General features: G+C 39.5%; 1 protein-coding gene across 6 annotated transcripts in view; it reads right to left on the bottom strand.

Annotated features, from left to right (window-relative positions):
- Positions 1 to 13,109, bottom strand: part of LOC147325029 (alanine and arginine rich domain containing protein) — a 29,746-nt gene that overhangs the window by 1,985 nt on the left and 14,652 nt on the right. For 4 of the 6 annotated variants that reach the window (XM_086299301.1, XM_086299295.1, XM_086299298.1 and 1 more), the window contains 21 exons: positions 11,544 to 12,170; positions 10,387 to 10,562; positions 9,894 to 10,109; positions 9,220 to 9,250; positions 8,986 to 9,127; positions 8,607 to 8,820; positions 7,133 to 7,307; positions 6,487 to 6,633; positions 5,904 to 6,366; positions 5,119 to 5,624; positions 4,846 to 4,998; positions 4,545 to 4,720; positions 4,263 to 4,356; positions 4,129 to 4,155; positions 3,649 to 3,726; positions 3,351 to 3,485; positions 3,147 to 3,259; positions 2,539 to 2,680; positions 2,109 to 2,399; positions 1,552 to 1,787; positions 1,177 to 1,408 (listed from right to left, as the gene is read on the bottom strand). In XM_086299301.1, coding sequence (XP_086155427.1) covers positions 1,177 to 1,408; positions 1,552 to 1,787; positions 2,109 to 2,399; positions 2,539 to 2,680; positions 3,147 to 3,259; positions 3,351 to 3,485; positions 3,649 to 3,726; positions 4,129 to 4,155; positions 4,263 to 4,356; positions 4,545 to 4,720; positions 4,846 to 4,998; positions 5,119 to 5,624; positions 5,904 to 6,366; positions 6,487 to 6,633; positions 7,133 to 7,307; positions 8,607 to 8,820; positions 8,986 to 9,127; positions 9,220 to 9,250; positions 9,894 to 10,109; positions 10,387 to 10,562; positions 11,544 to 12,170 — 4,374 coding nt within the window. The remainder of the gene's footprint in view (positions 1 to 1,176; positions 1,409 to 1,551; positions 1,788 to 2,108; positions 2,400 to 2,538; positions 2,681 to 3,146; positions 3,260 to 3,350; positions 3,486 to 3,648; positions 3,727 to 4,128; positions 4,156 to 4,262; positions 4,357 to 4,544; positions 4,721 to 4,845; positions 4,999 to 5,118; positions 5,625 to 5,903; positions 6,367 to 6,486; positions 6,634 to 7,132; positions 7,308 to 8,606; positions 8,821 to 8,985; positions 9,128 to 9,219; positions 9,251 to 9,893; positions 10,110 to 10,386; positions 10,563 to 11,543; positions 12,171 to 13,109) is intronic. The other 2 variants (XM_086299299.1, XM_086299300.1) reach the window with 2 other exon arrangements.

The raw sequence follows: 13,109 nt of genomic DNA, 5'->3' as shown, positions 1-13,109 counted from the left end.
GTTGTTGTGTCAGACAACAAATTGGTACATCTTATAGTGACTGATTATTCATTTGATCATGATCTTTATGATTCTTTGTATCTTAATCGGCTGTTTCTGTCCTTTATCACATGCTTGGAATAAGGTGCTGTATGATAAATACAGATCATTTGGGTTTCAAAGCAAAATATACTCATATAATATTATACGAGTATGAAACAAAGAGCCACATTATCTCTAATCTACTAAACAAATAAAGAGCAAAGAGAAAGTCCACTGAAAGCAAAGACGTTTAAGATGTCTGCTGGCATACTGACTTACTACAGTCACAGCTCACAGGTAAAATTAAACGATTTCTATGATTTTTTTTTTTTTTGTAATTTTTTTCTTCACATTTTTGAAACCCCAACACATTTTTATATTTAAGCATTTACCCTGGTAATATTTTTTGTTTTATTATTTTAATGCTATAAAAAATACTTACATTTGACATAACATATTTTATATTAAGGTATTTATAAATACCTTAATTTTCCTTTACCTTTCCAAATAACCCTTAACTGGGTAAGGGACAGAGACATTCATGGAGAAATCTCAGTGGATTTGATTTTTTTTTTTTTAATCAATTTTCCCTGTGCTGATCCCAAACATTAATGTTTGCTAGGAAAAAGAACCATAGTAATCCCATAAGCAAGATAGAGGAAAACAGTAGCCAACTGGACTGAGCTAAACACATCTACACACCTTATTATGAGTCTGGTTGAAGAGAGGAGAGGTGAGAGACAGACTTTTGAGCTAGAAGCTAAAACAGTGAGAAATAAAGAAGATTAGATGTAAAGTACTTTAATAGTAGCTAGAGACAGAAATTGTGCAAGAGGAGGAAAAGAACAGAAAAGAGGAGAAAAGAAAAAAAATAAAATAGCTTTAGATCTATAGGAATGTTTTCTCTCAATCTAAAATACTTGAGATAAAACACCTAAACAGCCAGAGATGTTCTCTGCAGTTATGACAACATAACAACACACTAACATGGGAAAAAGCAACATTTCTGAATGCCGGTAGTTACAAAATAACACCATGGATGCCATGACTATGAAAATGAATTGGCTCAATATAGATAACTAGTCTACAGAAAAAAAACAATTCCCTGCAATCGTCATGAGTGAGTGAGCGCGCACATTAATGATTAATGCAGACCTTGGCTAAGTAGTCCTCCACCCTGCTGTTCTGTCCCTCAGCCACAGGGTTGAGGAGAGAGAATCCCAGACCAAGATTCCTGTTGAGGGGCCCAAGTGAGGCTCGATAGTTGGCTGGTGAAGCCAAAGAGCTAAAGTCAAGCGATGGCGCTCCAAGGCTGCCATTTGTGATCAGTGACCTGCTGCGCTCATTGAGCAACTTGGAATTGGCTTCTGCAAGCCGACTGTTGGCCCTGCGGATGGAAAACAACAAATTCAAACTCCCTGCATGATCACACCAGCTGACTGCATCTACTGATTTTATGACATATTCAGCTTTAGACACAAGCACTGATTTTGAAAGTATCACATGGAACATCTGGTAAGATTTTCTGACCTCTCTAATTTAGCAGCCAGAGACTTGCGTAGGTGCAGTTCTTCTGTATATAGTTGGCGGAATCTCTCAAGCTCTGTGCGTGTGGACTCGCGTTGGTTAACGCTCTCCTGCTGGGAAGTGCGGGCCCGGCCCAATTCCCCCTCCAGCTCCCGGATTCGCTGCTCCAGCTGAGAGCGCAGGCTAGCTTCATTGGCAGCTTTAATCTGGTCGAGAGCTTCCTGTGATGCAGCCTGGGACTGGAACAAAAACATAAACAAATATTATAAATCAGATCTCTAGGCCATGTATTTTTACTTTTTTAAATTAAATATTGGATTAAATAATATATATTAAATAATAACTATATCATTCTTTATTTGCATAGAGTTTCACTTTTTATGGAAACTGGATACAATGGACAGGCATATAGTAATCACAGAAACCATGTACATATGTCATTCACACACCAGCTACATTATCATTATCACTCATTCTAATTGTATTATGCTCATTTTTAAAATGTATTTATTTTAAGTTTTTGTATTTGTGTTCCCGTTGTGCATGCTGTAGCTTGGTACCTGGAGGAACAGGTTAACCTGCTCCAGCTTCTGTTGTACTTCTTGCCGAGCCCTTTCCTCTGCATCGCGCCGGTACTGCTCCACGTGGCTCTGCTCAACCTGAGCAGTCTCCATTCGGCGTCTTAGGTCCAGTACCTCTTCCTCCAACTGCCTCTTACTCCTCTCAAGCAAATCATTACTGTGGCTCATGCTCTTCAAGGAAGACACCTGATCCTTGAGCTCCTCGTTCACCTTCTCTAGCTGTCTGCGAAGAGATGCTTCCTTCTCCAACTGCACCTGCAAATCGTCCACCTGAGGATAAAGGAGGCCAATGTTTGACAGCTGATGTATAAAGCTACATGTAGGAGACTGACACTAGAGCCATAGCACGTTCTGTAAGATATTGGGTAATACTGGAAAGGTTTAAATCTGCTGTGTCAGATGGACAAACCCTGTCTTTCATTCGCCCCAAGTGCCCCTCAGTGTGTCTGCCCAGATCCATCCGCATGCTGCTTATAGGAGAGCCAAACTCAGCACCACCAGCGTCTTGATCGCGCACTCTCTTTTTTGCAGTCTTCAATAAGGTTCGCAGCCTTAAATCCATAAACACAAAGTCAATTTCACATAGAGAAATAAAGACAAAGCATTTATCAAAACAAACCAATCCAATGATCTGACCTAAAACTGAAAATGACTGCAAACATCAATTAAAGCATAAACTTCATTAGTAAGTCATTTAAGTTGTGATTTTCTTTTTTTAAAATCAGGCCAGTTATCATACAACAAAGTTAAGGTAACTGTATCCCACAAAAAACAGATGTTTAATACAAACTCAAATACAAATCATAAATCATCAGTTAAAGAGAAAGTCTTGTTATAAACATACATTTTGTCTGGGAATTAAAAAAAAGCACATCCTTACTCCGAATACAGACACTGGTGCACCACAGTCACAAAAGCAAGGAAAGGCTGCAATCTACTGGATCCTAGGTGTACCTAAACAGCACAATAAGGCACTGCCAAAGGTAAGGAGGGCACGAGGAGAAAGTTAGGGGTCACCTGTACATTTCTTTTTGAAGCTCCGTGTTTCTTTTTATCTCCTGATCCAGACGAGTATCAACAGCTTTCTTCTGCTCTGCTATTTTCTTGGCTTTCTTCTTTTCGATCTCCATCTGCAACACAAACAACAGCCAGATAACTCACGAGTCCTAGATCTCAGTTTTCATAACATTAGGCTGTGTACAGAGGTGTAAGCTTGCTGGCCTGGCTGTTCAGTTCTCCTTTTTCCTTTTCAAGTTCTGCCAATCGAAGTCCCAACTTAGAGCGACCCTTTAGCTCCTCCTCCCACAAGGCCCGAGAGTCCTGGGCTGTGTGAGAGAGCAAGCTCTGCTTCTGGACCTGAAGAAATAAAAAAGACAAAAAAATATATATCTATTAAACAGGAAATCTGTAGATGGGAGCTCCTGTACGTACGTACGTATATAAAGATTTTAAAAGAGGACTAGAGTAAGAAATTGAAAACAACTGTTTTAATAGTGAGGAAACAGAATATGCCACCAACCTCTCTATTCAGTTGGTCTTCCAAGGTCATCTTACTGCTTTGGAGGTTCGTAACCATGTCCTCCAAGTGACTTCGAACCTACAGAAATGAAAAAAAGCTTCTTAAATGGACACTAATGATGGATTTTGGTTTTCTGGTGACAGTTACACTTTTCTTCATCATTTTGGAAAGGAGAAAACTAAAGGAAGTAACATGCACCATGCAACCCAAGAATACACAGAGTGGAAAACCCCACACACCGAGTAAAGTGAGAACATTTTGCATTAGCATTTGTTTTTCAGACAACAAGAAAAACTCAACAAAACCAAATATATTTCTTCTCTATTTGCTTATTTTTGGATTCCTGGTGTAGCAGGAATCCTCATTAAGCACCAAAAAACTTCATCCAAATACAATCTGATTTCATTACTTATATTATTTTGGAAAGTATAAAATGTGATCCCACACAAGAAAAGCTAAGTCTACATCCACAATACCAACCCCTCCTCCAGGTGAGCAGCCAGATAGCTGGAAAAAGATTGCAAACCTTAAAATACAATAATGATCCACTGCAAAAACTAGTAGATATGGCAAATTATGAACACCCTGTGTGTGTCAGGACTTTGACTACTCACCGCGGCAGCTTCCTGAGCTCCTTTCTGCAGTGCATCAATTTTGTTGGACTGTTGCTTCGCAGCAGCTTCTAGTCTGGCATTCTCAATCTCCAGCCTGACATGACATAAAAGATATGGCTGAAGATGCTTCTATCAGACAGAATTAAATTATAATATATATTTATTTATGTGTGATAAGGTTGGCTTGTTCTATAATACCAATTATGTTATATTTAATGTTTGCATGTGTGATATCTACTGAAAACTCAAATGTATATATGGATAAGATGTGTTGGTAAGTACCTCTGCACAGCATCCTCCAGCTGTTTGATCGTGGTGTCAGAAGCAGCTGAGGTAGACAGCGCCTCCTGGAGTTTCTGAGCAGCAGTTGAGAGTTCCTTTTCCCTTTCTTCCAAACTGCTCTTCAGGCTGTTAATACGTCTCTCTGCCTGTACATACTCATCCTCACTTTCCTCCAGCTGCATGACAGAAACCGCATCCACATCATCAGCATCACCACACCATTGCCCTATACCCTAAAAATATAGATAATAAACCATCTAATTTAAGTCAAAGTTGAGTTGGCCTCATTTCCCACTAATACCTTTCCTTTGAGTCTATCCAGGTCTTTGAGCAGCCGAGTCTTCTCTTCCTCCAGGTCATTGCGATAGCGCGTGTTGACCTCCAGAGAGGCTTCGCTCATTGACAACTTTTTGAGTGAGTCGGCGAGTTCCTGCTGCAGCTGCCTCAGACTAGTCTGTGCACGCAGAATTCAGAGAAAGGGAGGTTTTGAAGAGATGCTTTAATTGATATGTGGAAGAAAGGCTAAAAGTGGTTCTGGAAGAGGAAGTGAGGTCTTTCTTATTCTCAATCTTACCTCTCTTTCATTCTTGTCTTCCTCCAACTTGTAGACCTGATCGTGGAGATCCACCGCCTTACTGGCGAGCTCCTTATTTCTGTCCTCCAGTAACTGTACCCTCTCTTCACAGTCAGAGCGCAGCTTGGACAAAATGTCACTGAAGCGCTCTTGGGCATCTGTCACAGCACGCTCCTTTGCAGCACCTTTGTTTTGGGCCTCTTCTAGCTGTTGTCTTAGTAACATGGCTTCGCTCTGCGTTTGAACTAGCCGCTCTTGTGTAGCCTCTTGACGTGCTTTGTTACAGCTGACCTCCTCCCTGTGAGTCTGCAGAGCCTTTTCTAGCTCCTTGACACGAGCGACTGCCTGGTCCTTTTCCCGCTGTAGCACTTCCAGCAGTACGCCCTTCTCCGTCAGCTGCATGGTGGTACGATGAACTTCATTTTCCATGCTGTTTGATTGGGACTCTGCCTTGGCCAACTTCTGGGACAGGCTACTGACTTCCTCACGCTGACTGGCTGATTCACCTTTAGGAATAAATGCAAGAGACAAATTCAAAATACCATGTGAGTGAATCCTCTTACTGGTGTAGATTAATTGAAACAGCTGTCTCTAAATAAAACCTGACATATTCATATTCTGCTATTGCAAATGGGTGTGCCATAAGAGTGGTTCACATGGTTCTAGGAACAGAATGAGTCTGACAGAAAGCATAAAATACTTGCCTAGTTGACTAAATGTGTGTTTTTAAAAAAAATCTAATTTATAAAATTCTGTTGCTTGGTGATATTGATGGTCTAACTAACCAGTGAATCTGTCTTTGAGACGCTGAAGTTCCTCTTTCTCCCGGAGCAGAGCCTTCTCAGTTTCTGACTTAGATGCGAGACAAAGCTCGGCATCCTTTACAGCTGCAGCCAGACGAGCACGACTCAATTCAACCTCCTCCTCCAGTTTTTCGCGAATCTGACGTTCGTTTTCCAGACGGGACGTTGTTATTGCCAGTTCAGATTTAAGGGTTGTAACCTGGTTTTTGCAGTTGAACACAACTTGGGCCATGGTTTCATTGTTAAGCTGGGATTCCCGTCGTACCTCTTCAAGCTCTTCTTTCAGTATCTCCCTCGCCTCTATAAGATGGCTCTCGTTCAGACTGCTTTGAGTCTGCAAACGCTCAAAGTCTGTCCTCAGGAGGGTGAGCTGCTCCTGTAAGGAAGCGGTCTGCTGCAGTAACTCTCGCTCCCTGTCACTGGCTTCAGTGAGCTGAGATAAGACCTGTGGACGTCAGGATTTCCAAATGTATTAAACATTGAAATTTTTTTAAATCCTTAAGACATTTAAACGAAATTTTCAAAACCTAAAGGCAACAAAAAAAGGTTCTAAAATGATGATTACTTCACTGCTTTTGATCATGTTTCTTTTGTTTTCCTCCTCTATCTCTTGGTTCTTCCTCAGATGGCTGCTCAGAAGATTCTCCTGAAGGGTACGTGCACTGCGCTCCTGAGCCAGCAGTCTCTGCGTCTCATTGTGGGCCTGTTCAAGCTAGACAGGTGACGTGTCAGACAATAAATAAATACACCAATAATGTAAAATACTGAAAGTCATTATTACATCAACATTAATTTAAAAAAAAAAAAAAATTTATTAATTAGTATTAAAAATAATACCATGCCAATTACATAATCATTTGAAAATAAAAGTAGATCTGAAACAAAACTAAAACAAAAGAAATACTAAGAACTACCGCTCACAATTTACCGCCTAAATAAATAATAATATGGTGCAATATGTCATGTTTTGTTTTTTAATTAGATATTTAATACTAATTTTAAAACCTTGTAAGGACAAATTCATGTTTGCTATATCCTGATATGTCAAACCTGAAACAGTGTACTTTTTTTTTCACATGATTGAATTATGGCTTAAACAGTTAATACAATGACAACGGTAGTAAATACAATACAATAATTATAATGAGATAAAAAACACATTTTCACAGTTTTACTTTCACAAAAAAAAAAAAGGAATTTAAGAAATGTACCTGTTTCATGTTGTTAACGAGTCTTTTAATCTCTAGCTCGAGGTTCATGTGCACCTTCTGCATTTCCTGAATTTCTTTCTGATGTTCCTCATCCATCCTCCTCATCTTATCGGCAGCAGTACTGTACTTCATGGTGGTGTGGCGGTGATTCTCCTGTTCTTGTTTCAGCTGAAATCTGCACAATGTGTCAGTCATAAAGTTCAAGTCAGCATTATCAAAATAAACAGTAAGAACATTAAAAAGATCGACAAAGCTGTTCATGTTGTTCTATGGTCAAGACTACCTGCTGAAGTTCACCCTTAGCATGTAGTATACAATCTGATCCTGACTTTGAACCCCGCCTGCCTTGTGTGCCTTATACAATTCAATTGTGGTACAATATTGCCTCAACACCAGTTTTTGTTTTGTTTTTGTTTTGTTATTGTGCTTATTTGTTTTTTTTACTTTACATTTGACGTTTATGAAAGTTTATTAAAATGCTTCTTTACATGCCAATGAAGGTGATTTATATTTTTCTGTAGGTGATTATCTGGATGGAAAAAGGTGTGTATGTGGGGGGGTTTGTTTCCCTGTCAGCAACCCCATGAGCTGAGATGGCACTGACTAGGACTGGGTATCCTTACTGATTTCTAGAATCGATTCGATTCTGATTCACAAGGTCCCGATTCAGTCCACGATTCGATTCAACTTTGCCTCAGACAGTCTTATCAGAAGTCATTTAAATAAATTAATTAATTAAAAAAACAACTGCGGCTGACAGCGCTGTAAACAACAGTAGACTGGTGGGTAAAAAGCAAGCGAATAATGCAGAAAACAAAAATTTGAGATGGTAAACTGTTCTTAAATTACACAGAGAGAGAAAGAGCTGTGCCAAAACAGCAAAAGTAAGAGGGAACTGATGACGATGTTTACGTGAAGCGAAATGTGAAGCGTAGTTTTGCTTCTTTTGCTGCTGGTTCAGTGAATTTTAGTTGGAGAGCGACAAAACCTGCAGCATCAGAATCTGTCAGATGTCGGCGTCCAGCACCGACGGCATGTCTGTGTACGGGGCGTCCCGTCAGGTGAGAAAGCTGACATCTCACTGGTTTTGATGCGTTGGGTGCGCGCTTTGTATCTTTTTGCAGATTCTGTTTTCCTGCTCTCATTTACTGTTTCAGCTGTTTGGTGGTTGTTGACATAGTTTTGTGAGGTTTAACCTGAGAGTCTGAGTGTCGGGGAAAATACATTTATATTTAAAAAAGATTCAGATTTAATGAATTGATATCGCATTATTTAAGCTAAAATCGATTTTAAATCAGAAAATCGATTATCAAAACCCACCCCTAGCACTGACCAATTAATTGAGTCTAAATTTATTCTGAAAAGCTAAAAGGGGCAAAACAGTAGATAGGAAGCTGTAAAGCAATGGCTACAGAGTGCTCCAGTTTTTTGAAAATAAATAAAATAAAATAAAATAAATGGACTTATTTATTACTTGAGATTTGTAACTTCAGTCTGTAATTCCAACTGCACCCGCTCCATGGCAGACTTGGCATCTTTAATGCCCTCCAAAGAGCTCTTCAAGTCTCGTCTCTCAGTTTCCAGCAGGACCACTTTATCAGTCAAGTACTTATGCCGATCCTTTCCCTTCTTGATGGAGCGCTCATATTCATGGAAAATGTTCTGCAGCTTCACTACACATGTTGAGTCTGTGACACACAGCAGATGGAGGCTGGATGGGAGTTTCATTATGTTCACGGCACACAGAAGGTCTTGCTTTCAAAGGTAGGTTACATATAAACAACTTGTGTCACAAACTCCTAAAAAGCAAGACTTATTAGTTAACTTATGTGTGGAAAAAGGTGAATCGGTACCCAAAGTTGCTGAGTCCAGTTTCTTAATGAGGAGGGAGGCGTGACTGTAGCCTGTAGCGGGTGAATCAGCATCATCTGTGGCTGTGTCTGAGGACTGAGTGAGTTCATCAAAATCTTCTGCCATTCCCAACTCTTCACGGTCCTGAATATCAAAACAATAAGTAACATTAACATTACTCATTTTCTGTTCACTGTGTTCAAACTTTCATTTCAAGGTATGAACTGGTGTCTTACCTTATCGTTCTTTGGTCCACTGGCTGCCAAACTGAGCGAAGCAACGCAAAGAAGAAGAAAATCATGTCATTCAGAAAAATAATGTGGATGTTCCTTAATTCTGAGACAAGTTATTGGAAGTGTATTTGGTATAATGCAGTATACGATCCAGTAATAGGAAGGTAGCAGTTAGTTTAAAGAGTGAAAAGAATAAAGAACAAATGCATGCTAATCATCAGCAAGATCCAACATTGTAAAGCTTTGCTCAGACTTAAGGCAAAATGTTTGTCACCTGGGTTTTTTTTTTTTATTCAAGCAAATTTTACCACTTCAGTGATACAAAATTATCTGGGTTTATTTCTAACAAATCATTAATGCTCAAACATGATCTTATAACGTGCCTAAAAAAATAACGTGCCTCTCCTTTTTATTTTTAGGTTTCTTGTATAAAATGTACAAATATACAAGGTTTATTATATTAAGTAGTGCAAGTTTTACAAAAACTATCCAAAGAATCTTCAGTTTCTGCACCTAGACTGAATATTTGACATATCACACCTATTCAATACTTTCCTCTGGCTATATACAGATTTGTGCTCCGTGTATAATTTATTTTGCGTTCAGTCTGAACATACCTTACGGGTTAGTGACAGAGAGGTAGAACTGATACATATGAGGGCATACTGTATATATACCTTCCTTCATCATCCGACACTTCACTTAAAGTGCCATCGTCAAACACACAGAGAGGATCTCCATTAATATGTGTGTTGGTCTGAGGGGCTCTGCTGCCCCGGGCCCCTCGGACCAACTCTGACTGTAAAGTCTCCACTACAGCTTGCTTCTCTTGTTTGTTGCTAATGCAGGTTAGCTGGACTGGGAGATGCAATTGCACTGGAGCCCTGTTGGTGCTACAGAGAGCAATAAATCTGATAATCAGCGACATGTGGCTTTTTAAATGCAACAATGTATCAATTTTTAATGGAAAAGAAAAGAAAAAAAACCTTTGGAACATCACAAAACAAAAACAACTTAAAACTGGACTCTCTCTGCTAAAAGAAAAAAAAAAAAAATCAAAAGCCCAACATCTGATTAGAGGATTGTGCACGTATTGCTTTGAAATAAAGGGAGCAATCGTTAACATCTACTGACGATAACTGTGAATCTACAAAGCAAAACTGCACATACCTCATGGCGGCCTCGGGCTGCTGCTCCTGGTCAAGTGCTTCAGCTTGATTTGACATGCATCCTAAGCTGGTCTCAGGTTTCCCCATACCAGTTTCCTCCAATGCTATTCCACTAGTAACCTGGGAAGTACTTGATTTTTGTACCTCAACCTCGATTTCTGTTCTCCCTTCTCCAATCTGAGGGAAAAAGAAAATATTTGATAGCTGGCCTTTAGACATTTACTCTAACTGTAACAGGTTTGGTCCAGCCTTTTAAGATGCATTTTGGAGTTGGTACTTGTTCACTTTGTCATACATAATTTAGTGCCACCCTTCCCTTTGGAGACCTAACACCTTTAATGTAATTATAAGGACATATTTTCCATGCACTGCAATGCTTGGAAACTAAAATGAGAAAATGTCATCAACTTTAAATAAAGAGTTAAAGTTTGTATCAGTTTCCACAGAAAAACAGCAAATAACTCAAAAGGCTGACCAAAATACAATCCTCATACCTCTTAATAAAGACAAGCACAAAGAAAAACTGAAGCATTGCATGCATAAAAAGACAATAAACAACAACACATTTATATCATCACTATGGTGATTCTTTTTAGAGCCAAGAAGGCCTCTATTTATTCAAACCTCATACAAAACCTAAAAACAGAGAATTCATACAACACCGATGTAACAATACATGCAAAACTCATGCAAAGCAGAAAGCTAGACATGACAAAAGAAAACACAAGACTGCCCTTTGTGTAATGTCAAAGTGCAATCAAGAAGGACAATTGACAAAATGGTACCAGATGGGTGGGTGTACTGAAAATGAATTTCTTCAATTCTACCTTTTTTAAGGTGTGTTAAAGACACAAATATTCATTGAGAAACATGCAACCTCACTTCTACTTGAAATGAGATCTACAGACAACATATATGACATGGAAAATCTTACAGCCCCCCCAAACACATACGCACACACACCTACGATGAACGGCCACTTTGAGCCCTTGGAAACAGGTGAGTAAAAGAAGGAAATGAAGTATATGAATGACATGAGAAAAAGAGAAAGCGAGGCAGACAAAAGGAACTACGGATGGAGCGGCCATCCTCTACCTCTTTCTGAAGTTGGGCTTTTTCTTTCTCCATATCGAGGAAGACAACCTTCAGCATCCCTACCTCAAGTTTAAACTTTTCCACGTCCTCTTCCAACTCTTCACCAGAAACACCGGGAACAGGTGCTGAACGTCTGAAGGGAGGCTGACTTATACCAAATTCGTTGAGATCGTCTTCTGAACTTGCAGTATTCTCCTCAGTTTGACGTAAATCAGCACGGCTTGTGACGGTGCCATCACAAGCTGGTTGCTCCTTCATCCTGTCCTCGCATAAGGAGTTTACATTCGATTCAGCTGCAGAGTCCTCTGGTCCAGACTCTCTCTGCTCAGCTATGGTGATAAGGGGAGTGCTTCTTGCTCTCGCAGTAGGACGCTCAATGACTTCCCCATCTTCTTCATCACTTGAATCTTCTTCTGCAGAGGTGGAGCCAGCTGTGGCCTGTTCTTCTCTGATGTCATGTCTTGATTTAAACAGTTCTCCAAACTTTTCTTTTAATTCACCAGCGACACTCTTGAAGGTGGACTTTACCTCTCTTTTCTCCACCTCTACCCAGAGCTTCTCATAACGTTTTTCCCATGGCACGCCACCGCTTTCTCCAGCACTGCACTGATCTCTAAACTCGTTATCCTTTTTTCTATTGTCAGATTTATTTAGATCTAACTCACTTCTATCTACTGCATCATCTTTCTCCTTTGATGGCATGAGTGGACATAAAACAAAGAACAGACAAGACAAAAATGCAAAAACCGAGACTTGATAAAATATTCGAGAAAATATTCAGGCAACAGTGCATTCTCATTCTTCTTCCTATATTTTCATCATAGAAAATACTCATGTTTACAGGATTATTAAATAACATACTTGATATCTTGACTGACCCTTTTCTTTTTAGACTCTAAAACTGAAATAAGTGATTTCTGGCATGGTAAACATGCCAGTAGTAAACACAGTAAAGCTGTCAGGAAACCATATGCAGTCAAATAGAATCAGCAGCTCAAATCAGGATGTCAGACATAATAATGTGTGTGCCACCTGCAAGCTTGAAAGAGGCAGTGGTCTTTCTTTAGAGTATAGGATAAATTCCATTTTTGGGGTTGTGTCATTTTATTTGTCCATGATAATTCCAGTATGTTTTTATGTGATATAAAAATGTCATTTTGCATATCATTGCAATAGCATCATACATTTATGTTCCCTAGTGTAGCTATAGAGAAACAGCTGCATGTGGGAGACACTTCAACAACCTCTGAAAAAACATAGCACTTATACTTTTTTAAACTGCTGCTGCTAAATGTAGAAACAACTTGTTTTTCAACATGAGGCAAAAACGCACCACAGATACCAGCAGCTGATGGAGTGTAAACAAAGACTCCAGCAAGTACTGATGGAGAACTCAGTAGATACACTCCATGTGGCAAGAGGCAAATTGATTGAAATGCCAGATGTGGTTACATGGAGGAAATTGAGGGCTTTAAGCAGCTGCTTAAAAAATTTGACCCAAAATGTGACAATATTGAGCAGCTCCTGATGAGGTACAAGGTAATACAAGTTTTTTTGTACTTTTACCCAACATGTCCAGGGAAAACACTACCTAGACTACTTTTGTACATTACATTTATGCTGTGTCAC

The sequence above is a fragment of the Aulonocara sp. 'chitande type north' Nkhata Bay genome, linkage group LG7 (assembly GCF_057382095.1).
Source record: "Aulonocara sp. 'chitande type north' Nkhata Bay isolate Kocher_YH1m ecotype deep benthic linkage group LG7, A_spYH_male_GT1.1, whole genome shotgun sequence".
NCBI classification, from domain to species: Eukaryota; Metazoa; Chordata; class Actinopteri; order Cichliformes; family Cichlidae; genus Aulonocara; species Aulonocara sp. 'chitande type north' Nkhata Bay.
Note: the sequence above shows the minus strand (reverse complement) of the source record. Positions and strands in the feature narration are given on the sequence as shown.